The sequence below is a fragment of the Labrus mixtus genome, chromosome 20 (assembly GCF_963584025.1).
Source record: "Labrus mixtus chromosome 20, fLabMix1.1, whole genome shotgun sequence".
NCBI classification, from domain to species: Eukaryota; Metazoa; Chordata; class Actinopteri; order Labriformes; family Labridae; genus Labrus; species Labrus mixtus.
In genome coordinates this window covers 10,829,282-10,852,796 of record NC_083631.1, presented here as the reverse complement: position 1 = coordinate 10,852,796, position 23,515 = coordinate 10,829,282, and the positions used below count along the sequence as shown (strand labels likewise).

General features: G+C 38.2%; 3 protein-coding genes across 3 annotated transcripts; 2 read left to right on the top strand and 1 right to left on the bottom strand.

The window, feature by feature from the left end:
* Positions 1-71: 71 nt before the first annotated feature.
* Positions 72-2,162, bottom strand: elof1 (elongation factor 1). Its single transcript, XM_061065334.1, has 4 exons — positions 2,100-2,162; positions 1,366-1,500; positions 1,220-1,290; positions 72-844 (listed from the first exon to the last, which is right to left on the bottom strand). The coding sequence occupies exons 1-4, from the start codon at positions 2,132-2,134 to the stop codon at positions 780-782; spliced, it is 306 nt and encodes a 101-aa protein (XP_060921317.1). The 5' UTR covers positions 2,135-2,162; the 3' UTR covers positions 72-779.
* Positions 2,163-5,008: 2,846 nt separating this feature from the next.
* tmem205 (transmembrane protein 205) lies at positions 5,009-8,128 on the top strand. Its single transcript, XM_061026564.1, has 4 exons — positions 5,009-5,140; positions 6,606-6,714; positions 6,830-6,993; positions 7,097-8,128. Exons 2-4 carry the CDS (start codon positions 6,615-6,617, stop codon positions 7,397-7,399), a joined length of 567 nt encoding a protein of 188 aa, XP_060882547.1. The 5' UTR covers positions 5,009-5,140; positions 6,606-6,614; the 3' UTR covers positions 7,400-8,128.
* A 1,940-nt stretch (positions 8,129-10,068) lies between these two features.
* On the top strand, positions 10,069-21,998 carry rab3db (RAB3D, member RAS oncogene family, b). Its single transcript, XM_061026259.1, has 5 exons — positions 10,069-10,407; positions 14,480-14,716; positions 18,227-18,345; positions 18,696-18,820; positions 18,935-21,998. Exons 2-5 carry the CDS (start codon positions 14,480-14,482, stop codon positions 19,120-19,122), a joined length of 669 nt encoding a protein of 222 aa, XP_060882242.1. The 5' UTR covers positions 10,069-10,407; the 3' UTR covers positions 19,123-21,998.
* The last annotated feature ends 1,517 nt before the right edge of the window (positions 21,999-23,515 follow it).

The following is a 23,515-nucleotide window of genomic DNA, read 5'->3' as shown; positions in this document are numbered from 1 at the left end:
TAAACTTTACCCCCCCCACACATCCCACATGCCTTTCACTAAACATGACATTTGTGCAATAAAACACTAGAAAAATATGATGCTGGTTTAATTTTCCCATTAAGGTCATTACCTTAAAGAAACAGTCAGTGTTAAGTACATAGGAGTAGTGTAATAAAAAACGGCATGATGGTGATCTAAAAATACAACAGTTCGGATAAAACTGGTACAAAAAACGAAACATCGGAATGTTTTGGCAGTCAAGAAATGTCATCCAACGGTTTCAGTGCACTAGAGACAGGGTAAGAAACTAAAAATAAAAAACTTAAACAAAGGTGACTTTTGTGTCATACTGTACTAAATACAACTCATCCTAATAACCTTAAGATAAGAGACTTGGATATTTTCTTAATCCTCAATCACAAAAGAATACTAACATGGAATGTTAAAAACATCAAGAATACAGTTCAACTTTAACAAATTATAAAAATTATACCAAAACAGCAAAAGATCTTATCTGAAAAAAAACAAGGAAACAATGACAAATAGGAACTGTGATGCAGCCAAACATGAAAATCCCCTGGCCCAGCCAGGGAACATGTCATACTTAGCATACCACACTGTAACAAAGTCAAACTAAGCATGTCATGCACTATCAGTAACAATATAATTACTCTGTCCATTGTGAACATAGTACTACAATGAAAGCTTAACAGGACCTAATTGTATGGAACAATCATCCATCAAGAGATAAACTGAGTCAGTGAGAAAAGAGGGAGACAGTTCACAAGACAACATGACTATTGATTGGCTGCTTCACAGGCATCGATCCAATCACTGTAAACATCCACAGGTTCGGACAGATCTGTTAAAAAAGGTCAAGGTCCATTCAAATTAAGGATAAGAGAAGGCACACACACAATTCTAAACTCTATGACTAAGAAATCCATTTGATTCTTTTTACACTTAGTAAAAGTGTACAGTACGTACACTTCACATGGATGAATGAGCCTTGAATGTGTAGTCCTCCTTTTAAGTTGATGCTAGAGCAGTAGTTGGGGGGGTTAAAAAATGCATTATCATATTGGTGGATTCTAACCACAAACAGACCACTGCTGCCCTTTATATGAATTACATCACAAAACTTTGAGATACGTGTAAACCTTAAACACAATAAACAGAACATTCTTTGTCCAACATGATGATACAATGTTTTGTTTTTTTTTGTTTAAAAGGATACAAGTTATTGGAGTTTGGAACTCCTCCAAGCAGACACTGCATGATATAATCCCTGTGTTTCTGGTTCTTTCCCTGAAAACAGTAAGTAGTTGTTACACTGCTCATGATTCACTTCTTTCCGTTCGTGATGCACTTTAAGTCACTTACATTTTGACGTCACATGATTTCTCATGATTACAGAATGGGCAAGTGAATTGGACGTCCAGGTTGCCCGTCATTTTTTTCTTAGGAGGTGGCTTCCTCTTTGACTTTCTGCGCCCCATTAGTAATGTTGTATATCTGCTGGAAAGAAAAAACAAAGTTCAACAATTACCACTGTCACTGTGGTCTCTTTAAAACAGCCAAAATGTGGCTGCTGAATTAATGTTAAGTATTAGTTAGAATATTTACAGACTATGGTGTTTCACTAAACTACAGCCTATGATAAGAAGTCACTGAGTGGTTTACATATCCTTACATTACTTGAAAACATTTACTATTTGGGAAATATAAAAGGGAATAACCATATAATGTGAGAAACGACTGTGACTTCAGGAAGCAAAGTCTTTGTAGAAAAACCAACACAGTTCTTGGATAATGTAACATCTCTTCCTCTTGGATAGTAGTCCATTTTGCCTCCAGAAGTACAATGACAGACTCATGGATGCAGCTGAAAACTATCGCCAAACCGAGTCACAATCAGCACTTGGGGCGCAATAAGGCTTAAGCTAGTCGACAGGAAGCTAACCCGTTATCACTTCTTGCATGATGCATAAATGGCGTAGTTGATAAAATTGCTTTTAATAAATTACGGTTTTTAATGAAACTGAAGTGCACGTTACATCACTAAAAGCATGCATTTTATAGCATTTGTATTACGAGGTGACATTTATCTAGCTTACCAAATTGATGTAAAGCAATGGAAGATGCTTTGCATTCAACTTTATCCGGATGCAGCATCCGTCTGTGGCCGCTTCTGATTCGTTGGTTGAGTTTTTTTCCGGTTTGCGATTGGCTCGTTCCTGGAGACTTGTCTCCAATAGCGTGTCTCGTTTTTTAAGTAAACGCCCATATGAAGAAGATGCTTCATAATAAACACAAGACGGTAGGCCAGGTAAACCGAAATGATTACTTTGCGAGATTGTTCTAAGTCGATTAACAATAAAAATGTAATAAAATAACTAAATAATAATACATCAATTGACTTTAAAGTTTTCTCTTCACACAATGACCCAAATCTCTATTTTGTTCTTACTTTGACAAAAAAAAAATTGTCTTCCAATGTTGCATGCAAATGTTCTTAAAAACATTTTACATGGTGCTATGGTTGTGAAACATTAGGTGAAGCATTGAAGATTGAATTGCCATAGCTACTAGTTCATGACCACTTTGAATTCCCAAGGAAATAAGAAGACAATTTAAATGATGTAACCTCCTATCAAAAGCCAGAAACATAAATGAACAATTATTTTCAGGTTAATCTGTTAACAAAGCATAACATCGTAAATATCCAGATAAAATTAAATATACACTAAAAATGTAGGGCTTTTCACATGTGTACATAAAGATGAATACCCTGAAACCTGTAAGAATATCTTCCCTTTATAAAATGATGAGACTGTAAATAGCATGTTTGACTATATGAGGTTTGAGTTTCCCTCATATATGGGCCATTCTACCGAATTGGTTCAAAGTCAGGTTGGAAATATTTTGAATTTTTTAAAGTTTTATTCCCAAATTTATTTCCCTATATATATTGTACCATATCTGAAGTACACATATCTAGTAAAAGAACAGTCAAATTTGATATTGTATTTTTAGACTGTTTTGGAATGTTTTTCCTCTCCCCAAATTTGTCGCTACCAAAACATAGTATTAAACTATGATGAAAACAATATTATGTTAACCTGTTAATATTATGTTTACTTCCCTTATGTAAAGATTATTTTTACAAATTTTTATTGACGGTTTCCACAATAAAATAAATAAAAATGATTTTTTAAACAAATTTAAAATTTAAATTTATACAATTCTTCAAACTCTATGTCCAATCTTTCTTTCTAAAATGTAAAACGCTGATCAGATTTATTTCAGAGTTAATGATTTATGAGATGGAACATACAGTTAACCAATCAGTATCATAACATTTTAGTTGATAACTCAATATATATATTTTTTTTAAGTGTTTCGGAAGTGACCAGTATTTTCTTTGCAAGGTTGTATAATATTCCCTCAACCTTATTGCTTAATATTAACTCATAACATGCCTGATGTTGGGAATATTACACACAAATGTTTAGTGGTCAATAAAATAATTAGTTTTTTAAGAAAAATATTCATCCATGAACATTTATAGTACAAATATTACTTATCAATTGCTTATTTGCTGTAAATAGATGATTGAAATGATGATACTTAAAGAAACTCACTGCTTTTAAGACTTTTGGACACATTTTTTTCAAAATAATGAGATTTAACTACTAACCATTAATTGAAGAGAATGTGTGTTCGGTAGTGACAATTTTTAAAGTTACACACTGATTTTCAGACAGGATTGTCTTGGGGACAGCTACTTCTGTCTACTTAGAAAATACCCTATAAATGATGATTTTCTCATTTAATGCCCTGGGTTTAAATAGATCATAATATAATCTCAGTAAATATCCATGTCTGAATACTTAATTGTTTGGTTCAACCTTTTTTTGTAATGGGACTGCACTTTGAACTAATTCAGTAGAATGCCCCATATAAGTAAAATGGTTAGATCAGAACAGTAACAGTTAAAATTATTTGAATATAAATTCAGTAACAAGATATTTACAGATGTAAGCCGGAATTATTGGAGGGCATTGTGCTTAAGTATTACAATCGTTGTTTTGAATTCTTATCTAAGTGAACTACTACATGTTCATGCTCCATCCAGAGCACTAAGGTCCTCCAACCAGCTGCTCCTGGACGTGCCCAAAACAAGGCTCAAAACTAGGGGCGATCGAGCCTTTTCTGTTGCAGCTCCGACACTTTGGAATAAATTACCATTTAAAATAAGATCTGCTGCCACAACTGAGCAGTTTAAGTCATTTTTAAAAACCCATTTCTTTTCCTTGGCTTTTACCTCTAGTTGAGTGTTTTATCACAGCAGCAGTGTCTACTAGAACTTTTAATATTGTTTTGTGTTTTAATTTACTTTAAAGTTTTGCTTTTACGTGTCTTTATGATGTTTTGGATGTAATGTATTTTGCCTGATTTACTGTACAGCACTTTGGTCTGCCTCGGCTGTTATAAATGTGCTATATAAATAAAGTTGACTTGACTTGACTTATAATTACCTACTTTTACACTTTGTCATGTTCTCATGGTTAAAAATCAAGGGGCTAGGCCTATATGACGTCACTGGATATTTTCAGTGTAAAGCACTTTCGAAAACATGAGCTGATAAAGCACAAGGAATTGTTTGACTTTCAAATATCTAGATGTGTAAAGAGCCCTTGACACATTGTGTTTGATTGATTCTATGATATTCATAGGCAGAATTAGACTGCAGGCCACTAGGTCAGACTGTTGAACCAAAAAGTGTGTTATATCTAAAAGGCAGATTTTATTTCCATTTTTTTTTATTTGTACAAATATATATAATTTCCAATATGTTCATAGAAGTCCTATTGTCATCGAGTGACTCTCTACCGCTTTCTTATTTTACATAACTTTGAATTAAATTGATTTTTTTTGTAACAAAGTCCAAACAAATAATAGAAACTGTCGCCTTGAGCAAATTGTAAAGCCCGAAAATAAACATCTAATGAATGAAAATCTTCCATCTCGTCAAAGGGGCGGAGCCAATAATCATTCATATGTCAGGGGAAGTAGAAGCCTGAACCTTTGGACCGGTCACAAAAAGTAGTCTACATTTAATTTTTTTTCCAGAAACCGGGAAAAGGACCTTGAGGTAAGTGCAGGTCATTGTAACGTGTACTTAGTAGACGTGCATGTATATGTAATATGAAACAAGTAGCTTAACGCATTCAACATAAAACTTGTATGACTCTCATGTAGCTCAGCTGCTCAGAGGCTAACACTGGTTAGCATGTCAGATACAAAATGTAAACACTTTAAATAAACTGCTAAAGACAGAGTAGCTCCAGACAGGTCACCCAGCCCTCTTGCATGATGTTAATAAGTGGTGGTTTTAGGATGCATTGTAATTGTGACTCATTTATAAAAGTGCGTTTTCTCAATATTTACAGTCTTAGTTTCCTCTGGTCTGCAGTGCAATGTTTTCTCAGTCTTGAGACACATCTTATCAGGTCTACTGCACATGTGAAGCACCAGCTTAAAACGTACACAAGACCACTATCTCTGTGGCCATGTTTTCTTTTTATCCCACACATCGTTTAAGGAGTGACAGCTGGAAGAACACACATCTAACATGTCATTTCATTGTTGTTGTTGTTGTTGTTTTTTTTTGCATATAAGCATGACCTGGTGAAATGTTTATAGAGTTGATACATGACTTCAGATTAAAGGTTCACATCATTGACATGTTTAACGCGATTTATAGTAATAACAGTGTATTAAGATCGACTTAACTTTCTTCTGCAATGGAGGGGTATCTGGTCAAGACAGCAAACCATTTCAGAGGCATAAAATTAAAACAGATGTGCACCACTTAACACTGGAAACTATTTTTTGTCAGAGCTTGAACTTGTTGTGATATTAAATTATTAGCAAGAAATGCTCGAGCAAAATCTTCTTTTTCAGATTGTGAGCCAACCCTGGATACCTGGATCCATCTATTTATTCAGTCACTGCACTATAACTGTTTATTTATTGACTCAGTCACTTTAAAACTGTTTATCTATTCAGTCATTATAACAATGTATTTATTCACCCGGTCACTGCACTGTGACCGCTGAACAAAAAAGTGTTATTTATGCCTCGTGTATTTTAGCCACTGCCTCTCTTTCAATCTAGCACAACCTTTCATCATATATACATATGATCAATATGCTGCTGTACAGGATTGCTGCTAACAAAGTTGCATTGTGTTCCTAAATACAATGACAATAAAATGCCTACCTATCTATTAAAGGAGTAAAAATCAGAAAACCTTTTTTTTTTAAATTGCCTTTACCTGTACCTTGAGGTCAAATGTTTTGAAATCAGTTATATGATTCCTATACTAAACACATATAATATAAAAAACACAGTTAAGACACCACCCTTTACACCTGTCGAGCAGCAGCACAAGAAGTAGAATAAAAGTAATGTTAATAATTGAGAGACAAGATAAATATACTAGAGCATATAATCTATACCACAAAATCCAATATCAAACATACCCCATGCAAAGTCAACCATATGTCAATGGATAATGCAGGTGAAGTATGTTGATAATGTATGTTTTTTTGCAGGGTGACACAATGGTGATGGAGGGGGAGCCTACAGACTTGGTGAAAGTGCTACACCTTCTTGCACTCTCTTTCTCCTGGGGCATGCAGGTCTGGGTCTCTTTCATAGCAGGTATGAGGCACACAAACAGAAGAGTGATGGCTGAAGGCCAAACAGTTCAGTTTATGTTCTATCTTTTTATTGTATCGCCTTTTATACTCTTTTTGTCTGCTTCCTTGTCTTGCAGGTTTTGCATTGGTGTGGCAGGTTCCTCTGCACACCTTTGGCCTGGTACAGAGTAAGCTTTTCCCTGTGTATTTCTATTGTCTAATGGGGAGTAGTGGTGTCAGCTTAGCTCTGTATGCTGTGTACCACCCCAGAGATCTGCTGGACTGGCATGAAAGTTTACAGGTCAAACTGCACTAAATATTTTAAACGCTTATCATTATCACACAATTTGTACATAAATAAGCACAATGTTGTCTTCCAGTGAGGAATTTCTCTTGTCTTCCAGATGGCTCTGTACTTTGTGGCACTGGTCATGGCCGGTCTAAACGCTCGCTGGTTTGGCCCAGCAGCCACTGAGGTGATGTTCCAAATGAGGGAGGTGGAGAAGGAACATGGCTTGGGGAATCAGATTGGCCTTAGCACCCAGAGAGAGGCATATGCTAAGCTCAAAGAGCAGGACCCCAAGTACAGAGCTTACAAGAGCACATTTGGCCGTTACCACGGGCTGTCCAACCTCTGCAATCTGCTCGGAGTCATCTGCACCACAACCAATTTGATCTACACAGCTTTGAATTTATCCACTATTTAGAGAACAAAATGTTTCAAAATATGAAACACATCTCTGTTGATTTCAGTATTTTGCAATGCTGTAAAATAATTTTCTTTAATTATGTAAGTGACAACATTAAAGTGTAAATACAAATCGTGCATAAGTTTTATTACACCTGTGGAAAAAAATGTCACTTTTATGTTGCTCAAGCACTTTTCTTCTTCCTGTCAATTAGTATCTAATTGGCGCTTGAAAATGTGACTTAACAATTATTTGAACATCATTTATTTTTAAACTTTCCTTTGAAAACATACTTAGGTAAAATGTAATCAGCAAACTTCACCTGCTGTCTGGGCAATGTCCTATCATTCCCAGCAGGGGGCGATGTTTAGACAAAAGAATATTCTGGTCCATCAGCAGCATAGTACACTGCACTTCATTCAGAAGATATTGTTAAATCTTTTATCGAAATGTAAATATAAAATTACATCTATTACAACAGGAGTATAGGAGAGTAATTAGTCCATTAAAAAGTGCACGCACACTGTCTCACTTGCAAAAATACATTCATTAGCTGCAAGTTCCATCACATTTTGCTTGCAATGGGTTTGTAATATTTACAGTCTGATAAAGTTATGATACAATGTTTTATTTCTTTATTTAGTTCTGATTGAGTGATTAAACTATCTGCTGTTGTATTGCATTACACCTTGGTCAGTTTTTGTGTTCTTGTCATTTTTGCTCTGAAATAAAACTTGTTTTTATTGATTCAGAAACAAAGTCCTTGAATCCTCAGTGATAGAGGCTTGTGATTGAACCCAGGCCAAACAGAAAGTGCCTGTATTTGGAATAGGCAGGTTTTCATTTATTTACCTGCGACGTACATCAGGTTAAGAGGACATGCCTTGAATGCAAAGAACAGTGCTGTGTTGGCTGCTCCAGGCTGAGAGAGGCTCTGTCAGTATTGCAGCTACAACATTAGCACTAATGGATTATAATGTAGTCTATCAATATAAAAAGCAGGGACTGACTAGAAATGAAGAGATGTTCCTATGAATTCAATTAATGCTGGTCCTTTTAAAGGTGTTAACTCCATTATTGTGATCAGAAATTATATATTTATTGAAACTTGACTTATTTATTGATTTGTTTTTAGCTTAATAGACAAATTATGGAATAAACCATCAAACAGTTTTTTTGTTATGTGTGTCTTTGTAGTATTGGAAAAATGCACAAGGAAGTTAGTCTCAACAGTGAATGCATTGGGTCAAGAGCTGGCTTGTCAGGTTGTTCATTGTAGTAGCATCAGGAAATAACCCTTATCTAACAAAAAAACAAGTTGATCCTCTTAATGGAATGACCTGGGAGAGATTGTAAGTGAAATATATATTATACCCATAGATCTCAGAAAGTTGTAGGACTGCTGGGTAAAAACTCCAGCTTGTATATCACAGCCAGATATGCCAGATATGAGGAAAACCTTCTGAGTTTAAAATTCCTCAAGTCTCTATGTTCAAAGTAAAACACAAGGAAGTAGGGAAACAAAATGTATTGCTTGCACCAGAAGTTCCATGGTCCTCTTTCTAACCGGTAAAGGGGAAAGAGATTCAAGAGTCATTGCCGCAGTCACACAAACTGTGTATAAAGTGCTTCAAATTCAGGGACCATGATTTGTAAAAACCAATAATACTGCAGAGCAGCCCTGCAGCAATATGGTGTGTTAAATTAATAATGAGTCGAGGAATCTGAAGCTGCTTTATTCAGTTCTTTCTAATGTAGAGATGATGCAATTATTTGTAACTGTCTGGTGGCTACATATACCATGTCCTTCCTTACCCCCCTGAAGTATCTTATTGGGATCATTTGGGGTGGGAGGTTGGGGGGGGGGGGGCTAGACAGGGACAATATTGCAGTAGTGACCATACTGATGTAATAATAATACTACGAATAATAATACTGTTGAGTCTTTGCATACTTAGGTTATACAGCTAATATAGGGTGAAAAAGGGTAAAGTGGGACATGGAAAATGTACCTTCTGTGTCAGTTTTTATTATGATTTATATGTCATAGCCACTCATGTGATAATATTGTAAATAGCTTTAGAGCTCTACTACACTATACAGAAGAAAAAAGACAGAAATATTAAATACAGGATGGTTAACTCTTCCTCTCTCTCTCTCACACACACACACACACACACACACACACACACACACACACACACACACACACACACACACACACCTTTAATTGGTAAAGTGTGACTCTCAAAACACATTCTGTTTTTGAATTAAAAACACAATAATAATGTATTTTTTTAATTTCATTTGAATTTGAAATTTAAAAGAGGAACCAGCATTAAAATATCAGATTAATTACACGTGCTAAACTTTATTGCAAACAAGCAGGCAGCAAACGTTCAACACAAACCACAGGAAGTGATGTCATATCCACAGAAACTGCTTTTTTAATCACGTCAATCAAGTTATGTAAGTATTTACATATAAAGATAATATGATTAGGCTTAACTGTCCAAATTGATCCATATTCATCCCTATATATATATATATATATATATATATATATATATATATTTATATATATATTTTTTTAACAACAAAAACTATATATTGTAGGTGTAGTGGGACCTTTAGGACTAAGTGAATCATGCGCGCGTTCATGTGCGCGCACACGTTGGACAGCCCTTTCCTCGAGCTGTGTTGACTGGCACAGCCCCATCAGAGCTTTCAGAAGCTGCCGCATTAACTCTGTCATAGAGGGAGCTCCAACTACAGTGTCAGCTTGAACATACAATCGAGATCCGGGAGCCGCTCAACTCGACACGGGGCTGACGAAGGAGGAAAAGCGTGTGTTGCTGCTGGCGCTGTTGCAAGAACGAAACGGGATGTTTTAGTTGTTTGCTCTACTTTTGTGGGTAACAACACTTGACACATCATCACCGCTGGACGGAGGACAGCTGCCTAGATCATCACTGACCAAGAGTTGAAGAGAACCGAGGTGGACGTTTGCTTTCCTCCTCAAGAAGGTAAGTGAATTCAAGTCGTTGAATGCAGCCGATTTCCTGCCTCACACTTCCTTCATACCGGGAGCCCTTCAGGGTCAACACGGTTTCTTTATCTTTAAAGAATTTAGTTTACCCTACCTTGTAATTGGGTTTTTGTCACAACTTTTTTTGTTGCAAGTTTTTCAGTTTTGAAAATACCCCTAGCTCTTCTCTTGTCTATCATATCATTTGGATGAACTGATGTGACAGCTGCTTACTAATCAACAAACAGCCCAGTGGTCATTTCCTGCGGGTCAGGAAGGCTGCTGTGGCTCCTGGCTCGTCAAACAGTGACAGATGAGGGACCAGGTCCATCATCAGGCCCTGCTCAGCCTAATGACCTTTATTTGTTTTACTGCGCTTAATGCTTCTCCAGTGTGCCATGAAGGAGCTCTCATTCTCATCCATCCTCAGTAGCCTACTTGTCTTCTCTCACTGCTGATATCATGACAGGTACTGGGAGGGCCCACCTACAAAGGCTGCTGCTCAGTATGCTGTTTTGTTATACAGCGTTGCTCTATTTGCATACATCATATTTTCATTACACAAGAAGGATTTTTTTTTTTAATGACAGTCAGTTGTAATTTTTAGAATATTTCCTTTAAGACCCACAAATATTGGGTTTAAAGGGGGGAAACTCACTGATCATTGATAGGATAGCTGGGTTTAAATAAGACCTTTGCTATGTGGACTGTGCTCCAATTTTGCTCCACAATGACTTGCAAAAGGAACTCATAGGGCTGCGTTCCTTATATTTGACCTAATTTAGTTTATATTTTTCATAGGCAAAATGTTTTCCTATCAGTGTGAATTTGGAAAACTTAAGTTTCTATTATGTATCTAAGTAAAAACAAATCACAAACAAATCTTGTTATTTTAACTCACATCATTAAATAACATTTCAGAGAACAAGTGAACACCATTCAATACATGTTTTTACAAACTGTACCAGTCTACTTATTTTAACCTGCAGACATTGTGAGCTGCAGCAACCATGAGCAACATGTGACTGGGTTACCTCAGGCTTTTACTGAGCAAACCCCTTGGAGTAAGAAAATAACATCATGCTATGGGATCTACAAGTAGAAAAATGTACCCTGGAGACCCCTGCCCAGCACAGGCATCATGTGATTTCAAAGCCGGTGTCTCAAGAGATTAGAAAGACTTGAGACTTGAACACAACATATAACACAGACAGAGCACGTTTGTGTCTGGAGGGGTTGTTGTTGACAAGTTGTGAAATTGTTCTTATCCTGTTGATGAACTACAGCATTTCATTACAACATATAGCATCATGCAAGTTTGCACAGAATGTGGAAATCTTGCCTCATCCATGCTCATCTTCAGTGGGCAGGGCGGTATGTGTGTCACTGCTTGTATACGAATATTTCTAAATCCATGAAAGGTGTAACTTTTTACTTGAACCAAAAAGCGGAATAATTCTAAATATTTAATCACTGGCTACTTTCCTCTGACCGCATACCAGATTGGAAACTCAAATGTTGTTCTCAAAAGTGATCCAGGTTTGCAAATTGTCAAAACATTGGAAATCAGACAACTCTTGTTGGTATGCTTTCTGGTGGATGCCCAACTGAAAGGCAAATGAAAGTGAAAATCAGGCCATATCTCAAGGTACAACAACATTGTTGACAACCTGTTAGCTTCCTTTCTACAACAGCCACCACTGCATTCAACCAACTCCTGACCAACATTTCTTTTAGGTAGTATTGCACATTATGAATTCAAAGCTAACTGTATAGTTTGCTTGGATTGAGTTGAACGTTTTATTATTAATAATAATAATAATAATAATAATAATAATAATAAAAAGTAATGGAAGTTTTTTTTAGTCTAAGATTATGCTAATCAGCTAGTTTTTCTGGTCACGGCGGCCGCCATGACAAAACACTACATGTTTATCGTTGCCGTGGAAACACCAGATGTTACGTCAAAGGGCGCTACATAAGGAAGAGGGAATTTCCTCTGAAAGCTGCAGTACTGTTGCTGTATGTGCTGCTCTATTAAAAACTAAATTATACTTGGATACATTGTCGGTACATCATGATTCCCCCGCCAGCCTCAACGTCATCTTTTGTTCTTGTTTTGATTGAGAGCCCCCTGGCGGCGAAATATACATACTGTGCCTTTAACTCATGAAAAATAAATGAATGTGTGACAACCACTGAACTAACCGATCTCATGGGTTGTTGGTGCTGAAAGTGTTAACTGATTAATAGGCCTACTAGAATGAACTCGCATGAAAATCAGGAGCAAAGACGCCTTTGAAAGTCTGTTACACAGATAACCACACATTCATCCACAAGTCTGAAATTTTGATTTTAAAAAAAAAATCCTCCAGAGGGAACCAGGACCACAAACAACGCTGAGCTGTCAAACTGTCTGGATTTAGCTGAGGTGACACCTAGCAGACACATATCAGCCCAGATTGCTGAATGGGGAAATCAGCTGTAAACAGTTGTTTTGAACCAGGCTTGAAACACTTTTAGTTGTGTTGTAAAGTTGGCATTTAAACAAGGACCTGCAGCATTTGAGATTCCTGCAGATGGTCACCCTTTTGAATATGTTGGGTTATTGCTTTCAAAGCAATTCAGGAGGTTTCCAACAGCGCATGATTTTTAATACGTTTCATATAAACAATGTTTTCAACAGACTGCAGCAAAATATAAGCTTTGCTGTATGCATTAAATATTAATGATATTAAATAATGAATTGCTAATTGTGTTTGCGTTACTTGTTTCCTTAATGATGCCGTCATCTAGCATCTAGCTGTTGTAGATTATTCACAGCGTCCCGTCCTCTTACACCTCTGCAGTTCTTTTGATATTTGACAGATTTTCACCCTGTTAATGGTGTGACAAGGCTTCTCTAATGTCCCATTAATGAGCCTCTTCTTCTCGCCTTTTTTTTAATAAAGCCTGTTGGTTGTGTGATATCTTCATCTTGCTGTGGAGATATCTGGCTGGTCAAACGCTACGTGAACTCACGGCTTTGGCCACTAACGGCGCTTGCCGGCAACTGGTTCCGACTCTGGTCTCCACGGAGACAAGTCTCAGCAGATAAAGGCAGGCTTGGATGCTGGGAATGATAAGCTGTGTGAGTCTGTGTGTTTGTTTGGAGTGATAGACTTGGCTACCTCTCTGCTCTCCATTTCACACCCAAAAATGTTGCTGCTCTCCCTCCTTCAGCTGGTGGTTCTTCCCCTAAAACTACCTAAGAAATATAACTAACCCAAGTAAAACAAAATACCAAAAAAGAGTATTAGCAGTGATCTCCATCCAGAAATAAAATAATAAAACCCAGGAATTAAAAAATGATTGGCTAAGAGAAATAAACTTAAATGCTCCTCACCACAGGCTGCCCAGTGTGTATGTTAGTGTGTGTGTGTGTGTGTGTGCAGGTACAAACGTATCCCCTTCTGTCCTCTACCTGCACCTATAAATCCCCCTCCTTCTCGCTGAGTGTAAATTGCGCTGAGGTTGTTCAGAGGAAGGAGTGAGACCAAAGAACCAGAAAGAAAGACAACATGGCAAAACATCACAGCTGTTTGAATGTCTGACCTGTCAGGCCTTGATACACGGGCAATGCTTGGCCATTAAGAATAATTGTAAGTTGGCTGTCAGCTAATCTATTGGTGTCAGTTTGGTTGTGACTATGAGGTTAACTGGAAGGACCAAAGAGTACAGAAAGGTGTTTAATGAAACCCCTGTGTTGATCAAAAACAGTACTTCTGGTACCAGGTGGGCTACCTGTTGTCATTGCAATATAGGCAATGTTATTACAAGTTGCAGATCTCAGAGACGTATGTTCCAAGTCATTCTCTGATATTTTCTCATTTATCTTCAGTCTATGTAAAAAAAAAGAATCTCCAATTTAAAGATAAAGAATACCTTTTTGATAATTACAACTGTTTTAAGTCACTTATAAAACAAAAAGAACGTATAAATGTTTGTCAAAAATATGAATAAAACATTTGACGACCAAATGCTACATTCAGGAATAATGTTTTCGTTCATTTTCCTCTTGCCCTCTCCAGATGGCATCAAATGACTCCCGGCTCCAGCAGCAACCCTCCCAGAAGGACGCCGCCGATCAGAACTTTGACTACATGTTCAAGCTGCTGATTATTGGAAACAGCAGTGTTGGCAAAACCTCCTTCCTGTTCCGATATGCAGACGACTCCTTCACCTCTGCCTTTGTCAGCACCGTGGGCATCGACTTCAAGGTCAAGACTGTGTTCCGCAATGACAAGAGGATCAAGTTGCAGATCTGGGTGAGTGGATCAAAGATGCAATCACTGTGCTTCTCAATTCTTGTGTTACATTGTATTACCACTCTGGCATTTGTAGCAGGTAAACAATGGGCATACAACAAGTATCAGTTGTCAGCTGCCAAATCATACGGCCAATAAATAATGTTAGTGTAAACTCCATTCCCTTTTTGGGAAAATGCTTGTGCAAGTCTTGTTGAGATATTATTGCTTGATTAAAAAAAAGATTGAAAAAACATAAGCAAGCCCATTTTTAATCCTTTTCTGGCAGAGAAGTCCCTTTAGGCTTTACCAGAAGACCTTTTAAAGACATGGTATGTCTAGAATTGTGGGTTGTGGCCCTTGTGCAAGTTAAGACTTTAAATTGTTCAAGTGCACAAGGCATTACTTCCTCATGGTTTCACACATATCCTTCCTCCCTACACTTATCCAGCACTAAATGTGTAGTTTCTGAACATACTGTCAATGTATAAAGAAGGTTGGATCAACCTGTCAATTGGGTCAGGGTTAAGAAACAAGATACATTGTCTTACCTTACGCCTGCATTATTATTATTATTATTATTATTATTATTGTTATTATGTATTTATTTATTGCAATGGAAGAAGGAAGAAGCTAAAACAAGACCTGGAAACACAATGATTTGGCAGAGCCATTAGCAGACACAATTCTGTAATATCCTATAGATAAGTCCTTGTTTTAAGTTGTGATTATGCTCTGGTCTCTTAAGAAAGTTTGTTGCTCTGAAGCTGCTAAACATTATTCTGACTTCCACAGGTTGCTAATTATGCTATTTTGCTGTTTGCTTTGCAGCTTCAGCAGATACTATTTTGGGTGTGTCACCACAAGTGATTCTTTTTCACATTAAACTGTTGATGTGTAAATTTAAAAAAAACAAAAGTCTTCCAAAAATCAACCAAACTTGTGAAATGTACTTTTGTAAGCCATGCTGTATATGAGCCAAAAGTCTGTCAAGTCTGCAGGCGGAAAACAATTGTAAAAGATTGTCATAGACATTCAGAGATGTTTGTTAGAATTATTCTGACGCCACATAGATGCAGAGTACACATGTCCATGCTTTGAAACTACTGTCAGAGGGAAACAGCGAGACTAAAACCTGAGAGCCGGATCAACAGCTCTGATAGTCTCAGTAAAACAATAACCCTAAGTATTTACTACAATGCATGTCGTTGATGTGCTCCATAACATGTATCCATACTTTTCTCTCCACCCCCACATGCCTCATTGTAGACTACAAATCCCATTGATACACATTGTTAAAGCTGCTCAAACAGATGATTCATTTGAGTCAACAGTGTGTATCCCACTGTTTTTATACACAAAGAACAACCCAGATGAATCAGCAGGAAAGGAGTCTACACCAAAGCACACACTCACTTACCTAACTAAACATGTGTATGTAATACATGGCATGCACTGTTAGCGGTGTTTGATATTCTTACAGCTGCGGAAACTTTGTGTGGTGTTTGCCGAGCCTTAGCCTAACTACTGATGGTGCTGTTGAGTTGACAAAGAAACATGGTATTTCCTAAACTCAGGAAGTAGAGGAAGTTCTCTATCAGCATCTGACAAAGACGTAACAAGGATTTACTGCGGCGCTTGTGTGGGAGTGTATTTAAAGGGTGTGGGACCGTCAGGCATGTCTCTGAGCACTCCTTTATGTGGTGTTAATAATCAACTGTGAGAAAGGCTGCCTGTTAAAATCGTGTTAGCTCCCATTGAACCTCATCGGTAAGCGGTTTCACCAGGTCCAAAGACAAAGAGTAATATTGATGATTCCACTCTGCCATCTGCTAGCCCCACTTTATGTGTCATGGAAACAGGCTGGCCTGATAACAACCCCACATGGCCCCTGAGCTGCGAACATGAAGTATATCAAGTATATGTACACTGTGCGCACATGTTGTTTACATCCCTCCTGTCGCTGTCATGGAAATATGTTCCTCATCTTTGAACAGGCACACACCTTTAGCATACTCGGTTAAAAAAAATAACATCCACAAGCACAGACGCAGGTAGATTATATCCTGTTGCGAGTGGGACACTGCTTTGGGTCAGCAGGTGACGCCACGTTCAGAGACGTCTCAGAGCGTGCAGAAGCCTGAGTTAACCCCCCGCCCCACCCCCATCTCCCTTTATACATATACAAACATGAGGGAGCAGCTTTTGTTTCCCCGCTGGGGTTAATTATAGCAACCCTGTAGACCGTCTATTTGGTTAAACATCCCATCCAACCCTGCCAAATATTTGTTCATTTCTGTGTGGATCAGATAAATATGGATCTGGAATATTTGAGGCTTTATTGATATAAAAATAGCACCTGAAAAAATCTGAAAAGAAATAGAATAATAATGCAATGTTTTCCTTCACTCTCTCAGACAGAAGCAAAGCACACTGCCCTCTTTCCCTTTCCGTTAAGTGAGAAGGATCAATTTAGGCCATCCAAACAGAGCAGTCCAGCTGTAATGGAACATTCATAACCCTCAATGGCCTCCAGTTACCTGGACAACCCACTACCCCCCCTCCTCCTCCTCCTCCTCCTCGCTGTGAGGAATACACAGGGCCCCGATGCCAAGAAGAAGGACTTGGACAGGTTACAGAGTAACCCTGAGAGTGGAGGGGAGTTGCTCTACCAACAACCCTGTTTGATGTTTTTGCGCGAGCTGTCGTCCGTGACGTCACACACAGCCTTCATTGAGTTAGTAGAAGATGCTTCTGATAAACTCGCTGTGTCTAAGAGGCACCAACGCACAGCTGCCACGCCTCCTCTGTGAGGCCTGCAATTTCTCTTATCTCTGTTTTTGTCTTCTTGCTGGCCTGACGCACAACAGAGGTCCTGGATTGATGAGGGATGATTGAGGCAGGAGCTGCTATCGAATGCCATCTTCTGGTAGATTTAGTATGGAGCATCATGTTTGGGAGCCGTTTGGGGTTTGGAAGGAGAGAAAGTGTAGAGGTTATACAGGGTGCAATCGAGTCCTGGCCTTTTGTTTCTAAGGTGACACGATCAACTTTGCATGTGCATGTATATTTATTTCAAGAGCATAGAATTGAATTAAAACATGCAGTGTTTTTAACAAAGGCAAACCAATGCAAAATCAGTTTGTTCAAGGGTTTCCATCCTGATGGAAATAGACTGTCATTTTAACAAGTGTTCTTTAGACATTTTATTTCATAGATCAACTAAGAACAACAAAGTGATTTTCAATTTAAAAATGACAAATGTGGTGAAATGTCGTATGTAATAACTATCCATCTGCATTTTGCTGTATGTTTGAAAAAAGAGTGTGTTTAAGGAGTAGACATGTAGTAGAGCTCATTAATACGGTAAGAGGTATGTGGTGCAGCAACTGGTCATCGTTTTGACAATACTGCCCCCCTGTGGTCAAATTCATTTATGAAAGATTACTTGTGAGTTTCTGTTTTTTTTTTTTTTTTTATAGTTTTATTGAATTATACTTTGTGTTTGTGTGCATGTGTGTGTGACTGCAGGACACAGCAGGGCAGGAGCGCTACCGTACCATCACTACAGCATACTACAGAGGTGCTATGGGCTTCCTGCTCATATATGACATTACTAACCAGGACTCTTTCAATGCAGTTCAGGACTGGTGAGTTGGACATCAACACCTTGGTCTGTGGTTAATTACACCAGGAAATATTGCTGCTTAATGTAACATAGAGTAACAAGATCTCAAATAATCCAGCTTTCATCTCTCTTCTTATTTAATATAAGTGATTGCCACATGCTTTTATTTTGGAGATTTAACCAAACCAAAAGTTCGATGTTATGCACACACCAACACAAAGTCACTGCATATTTACTATTGTTTTTTAATCAGAGACTTTTGTTGACCAGCAGCTAGTTATTATTTATGCTTTGAGAAAGTGATTTAAGAATCCTTTTGTTTTCAAACTGCTGCGAATCATACTGACTGTGGATCATTCTGTTGTGCTACAGGGCAACACAGATTAAGACATATTCATGGGACAACGCTCAGGTGATCCTGGTTGGTAACAAGTGTGACCTGGAGGATGACAGGCTCATTCAAACAGAGGATGGCCAGAGACTATCAGAGGAGCTAGGTAACAACTATTTCACTCATGCGGTTTTGTCTTATTGGCAAACTTCTAGCCTTTATGCACCGTATCTGTGTTTATTTTATTATGCATATATTTGCTATTTGCATTCTCCCTCAGGTTTCCAGTTCTTTGAAGCCAGCGCTAAGGACAACATCTGTGTGAAGCAGGTGTTTGAGCGTCTGGTGGACATCATCTGTGAGAAGATGAATGAAAGCATGGAGGGAGATGTAAACCTCATGTCCAACCACGGGAGCCAGAGCCTCAAAGACTTGCCTTCAGAGAGCCAGGGGGGCTGTTCCTGCTAAGACCACCTTCCTTCTTACCTTTGTCAAGCCCCCAACACACACACACACACACACACACACACACACACACACACACTCAACACATGCACTGATAATCATAAAGACAAACACCTTATCTGTGCCTAAACCACAGAGAGTGCCTCTTCCTTTGTCTTCACTCTGGACACAATCAGCTCTGTTTTGTCCCCTCAGTGCAGCACAAACCAAAGGACAGCTAGCTGAGATCATCTTCATCAGTGGTGCCAGGCCCCTCTCCTCCTAAGACCCCCCTGTTCTATTTTTCACTTAAAAGAGGCCCACTCTGTTTCTGTGGTCTCGACCCATCAGCTCTGTGATAAGCTGATAGCACACTAAAGCCTGCCTTTTGCTCTGTCCACCTCTGATGTCAACTGCCTGACCACTGCTGCCCTACTCTCATTCAAATGGACTGAAGATGAAACATTTGTTCAGCTTAAAAGAATAACAGCTTTTTTTTCATTTTGTTTAGTAAGTAATCCCAAGAATACGTATTCAACACTTCCACAGCGATAGTTGTGTTTTCACCTGAGACTAATCAGAAAGAAGTTTTGGTGGCTTGTGAACATATTATTTTTTGGAGGACTCAGAGAGAGGTTTGCTTGTCTGATCATTTAGGACACTTCATGTTCATGTCAAATAGAAAGGGGGAGAGAAAAACGAGTTTTATACTGCATTGAAATTATGAATGTCTCAGACAAGAGCACATCATGCTTTGCAAGGCTTACAGGAACAAATCAACACTTTGGGAAATAACCGTATTCACTATCTTGTTAAGGTTAGAACAGAGGTGCCCAAACTTTTTGAACCATGTGCAACTGTGAAGCACACCAGATTTCTCAAGTTTCACTTTCAGATAACGACAACATAACGAGGTCCCTCACATTTTAAAAATGAATCATAGTAATCATAATTATAGATTTAAAATAATTTTAGTTTAGACAATCTGCTTTAATCAGCAAGATGAGAGTTTGAATCCAACTGCATTATGCTAATGTTAATGTACTGTAACAGGTTCATGATATCTAAGATATCCCAGCTTGTCAATGGTACAAGTTAATTTTCTTCCTAAAACAATTCAATAATTAATGTAATTTTAATATGAACTGTTAGTAAATCTAATTGGCTTTTTCTGTTTGTTTTAAGTCAAGGACTTGGGCCACTTTGAAAGATGTGTTCTTTGTTGCAAGAATCTGAGGTTTATAAAGGAGATGAGAAGAGTGAGCTAATCTAGAATCTAGAACTGTTTCAAGGCCAATTTGGAGCCCTTTTCTCTGTATGCCTACGACTAAGACAGCAGACTGATGCTTAAGGTAAATAATTAGCTTTGTCGTTTTTTCTTTTTGAGTGTGACTGTACGAGGAAGTTGTGTAAGACTGGTAACATTACATGACCAGCCTCCTGCTACGTTCTCACTCACCCCTCTATGCCAGTCTTTTTATTTCACGCATCCTTTAACCAGTGACATGTACAACACACACACACACACACACACACACACACACACACACACACACACACACACACACACACACACACACACACACACACACACAAACAACACCCACAGAGACTGCTCCTGCAACTGCAACATGGCAAAACACTGCATGGCAAACGTACTATTCTTAATATAACAGAGTACTTACATATTGGTATTATATCTCTATAATCTATTTCTGACATAATTAATTAGTGAATGTGTGTGTGTGTGTGTGTGTGTGTGTGTGTGTGTGTGTGTGTGTGTGTGTGTACTCAGAAAGGGAGGAACACTGATCTCTTAAAAACATTAATTTGGGCCTCAACTGTGCTGTTTTAACTGTCAGGAAAAACAATGAACTGTTGCAGAATGTAAGTCTAAAGGGCCTGTGTCGCATGTCCCACAGTACTGTACATGTAAAATCTCATAGGTTTTATATTCACTCCACATTATGTTCTTTTTTTCCGTCAGTTATATTACACTACATATTGAATAGCTTTTTCTGTCCATTTGTTTTTCCACATGCAGAACTGAACAGTAAACCTCCACCTATACTACTTTTCATGTTTTTAATTCCTATTTGTTGCTACAGTGCCATTTACCATCCCTGTGCATTTGCTGGCCTCTGACTGTCTGTATCAACCAAAGCTTTGGCACCTTGACAGCAGTCAGGCTGTGCCGTTACAAAAGCTACTGTTGCTCCGTACAGGTCAGCGGGTTTAGGTCACAACTTGTGGTCAGTTGACTCCCCGCTATTGTAGAAGCATGCGGTCCCATATATCTCTATCAATGTTTGCTGCTGAGAAATGATACTGTTTTTAAGATATCAGAAAGCCCTCCTTATCTCATCTAAACCACATTGAACTATAATGGAGGAGTTAAATAAAGGGAGGCAGTACACATGTATTACACCATTGAGTATGTCTTTAATGCACTAGGAAAGATTGCATTTTTGAATGGCAGTGGCATCACAATGATATGATGTCTGTGATAGTTTCACTGAATGAGCTTACACTGGCAGCTGCTGCTTGAACATATATTGAGTGTGCTGAAATTTCCACTGATTCTGAATTTTGAACCAACCATTTTGGCTTCTGACATATTACTTCTATTGCCTCTGATGCTGATGTAGCAGTAAGCCTGTAGCATGTAGAGCTGTGTGTCTGGGGTGTGTCTGTTATTTCCCATATTTGCGGTCTATTTGTTTGATGTGTTCAATTTCTGAATGGTTGCTTCTAAAAAGCGGGGAAATAGGATTTTTTATCCAGATCCACTTTTTAGTTTCTGACTGTACAAAGAGAAGACTTGGAAGAAAATAAATGCATCGTATAAACCCAAATATGTTGAAATGTGTTTATGAAAATAAAGGATATATTCAATACAAGAGGGAGAGTGTTATTGCCAATCAGTGTCCTCTTTTCAAAAGCAAATCCAATGGTTCAGCACGAGTGAATTGTATGTGTAGTGACAGCAGCATCTAAAGTGCAATTTATGACCATCCTTCCTCCTAACCTCAAAACATCTGATCAGGCTTTTACACGTTTTATCTGACAAAACAGAGAAACCACACTCTGCCATGGTCCTCCACAACAATGCGTGTTTCTCCATCCTCCTCATCCTGCCACAGTGGTCAGTTAAAAACAACTACCTCTTCTTTGCAGGGCCCCAATACTTTTCAACTGACTGAATCTGGAGTTTATCCCTGATCTTTCCTGGGTTCCCTGCAGATCCTCGATGTTTGTGTTTAATCCATATGAATTCATATTGTTTAAATATGATCTTTTTTTTTACTAAATCAATGTATTTGATTCCTTAGGTTACCTTGGGAAAAGCATTGTCCTGAGATTTATATTAAAATATGATACCCCTATCAGGGGATAAGGCCAGTCTTTCTGTTATTTAAAGAAGACAGCAGCATCACACTGATTGACCCAAATTTGAGTGAAACATTCTAAAAAAAAAATGACATTACATAAAGATTGATACAAGATTACACAATTTGAATTATAACTTTCTAACTTTTTGAGGGAAAAGGTTAACACGTTGTTATGATGGTTGTTTCAGACAGTAGTGAATTCATAGTCCAGTCCATGAATGAGATGTTGTTAGGTTTGCTCATAACTATAACCTATTTGGCACATAGGCTACTGTACATATGTGGCGCTGTATTTAACTAGGCGATGTCAAAAGTTCCATCTTCCATAATTGAAAGCTATTTTCTGAACTATGTTTACTAAAAATTAAAAAAACACTTCTCTGTGGTCAGGCTGTCTTCACCTCGCCATGTGATGCAAAGAGGGGCTTTATTGCATATGAACTGAGGGGGAGAGGCTGCTACGCCTCCTCGGCTACTTATCAGAGTTGAAGAAGCAGGCGTGTCTGCAGCTTTGATAACGCAGGTCAAACGAAGAAAACACGCGGGTGAAATTAGAAGATAAGAAACCGTTTAGCACTGCTTCTTATGTGTGTGAGTACTCTGCGGTTTCGGTTACTTCGAAACATTGAAATGAAAATTGGCTCAGGGCTGCCACATGCCGAGGTCAGACCTTCTGAAATCGCATCCTGTTAGGTGTATGCCTCCTCAACTCCTGGTTCGGACCTACAGGCGACCTGCGAGGCAGGTGCTCAGTAGCATAACGAAACATAAAATTATTACTTTTATGTAATCAATCACTATTTTGTCACTTCTATCTATCTATCTATCTATCTATCTATCTATCTATCTATCTATCTATCTATCTATCTATCTATCTATTATTTTATGGCTGACTGGCTTGCTGGCTGGCGGGGGACGTTTGTGCGCTTTTACGCACGACATTAGTCGTCCTCAAATAAGTCGTAAACATCAATGAACGCTTAATTCCCGCCCATCAGCAAGGGAGCAAAAACTTTCTTAAGACT

Bases quoted from the DNA above. Each gene is read 5' to 3' on its own strand.
- elof1 (XM_061065334.1), bottom strand. From the start codon at position 2,134: ATGCAAAGCATCTTCCATTGCTTTACATCAATTTG. The intron at 1,501-2,099 runs GTAAGCTAGATA...TTTTCTTTCCAG, and splicing joins CATTGCTTTACATCAATTTG to CAGATATACAACATTACTAA. The intron at 1,291-1,365 runs GTAAGTGACTTA...TACTGTTTTCAG, and splicing joins AAATCATGTGACGTCAAAAT to GGAAAGAACCAGAAACACAG.
- tmem205 (XM_061026564.1), top strand. From the start codon at position 6,615: ATGGTGATGGAGGGGGAGCCTACAGACTTGGTGAAAGTGCTACACCTT. The intron at 6,715-6,829 runs GTATGAGGCACA...CTTGTCTTGCAG, and splicing joins CTGGGTCTCTTTCATAGCAG to GTTTTGCATTGGTGTGGCAG. The intron at 6,994-7,096 runs GTCAAACTGCAC...CTTGTCTTCCAG, and splicing joins ACTGGCATGAAAGTTTACAG to ATGGCTCTGTACTTTGTGGC.
- rab3db (XM_061026259.1), top strand. From the start codon at position 14,480: ATGGCATCAAATGACTCCCGGCTCCAGCAGCAACCCTCCCAGAAGGAC. The intron at 18,346-18,695 runs GTGAGTTGGACA...GTTGTGCTACAG, and splicing joins TTCAATGCAGTTCAGGACTG to GGCAACACAGATTAAGACAT. The intron at 18,821-18,934 runs GTAACAACTATT...ATTCTCCCTCAG, and splicing joins GAGACTATCAGAGGAGCTAG to GTTTCCAGTTCTTTGAAGCC.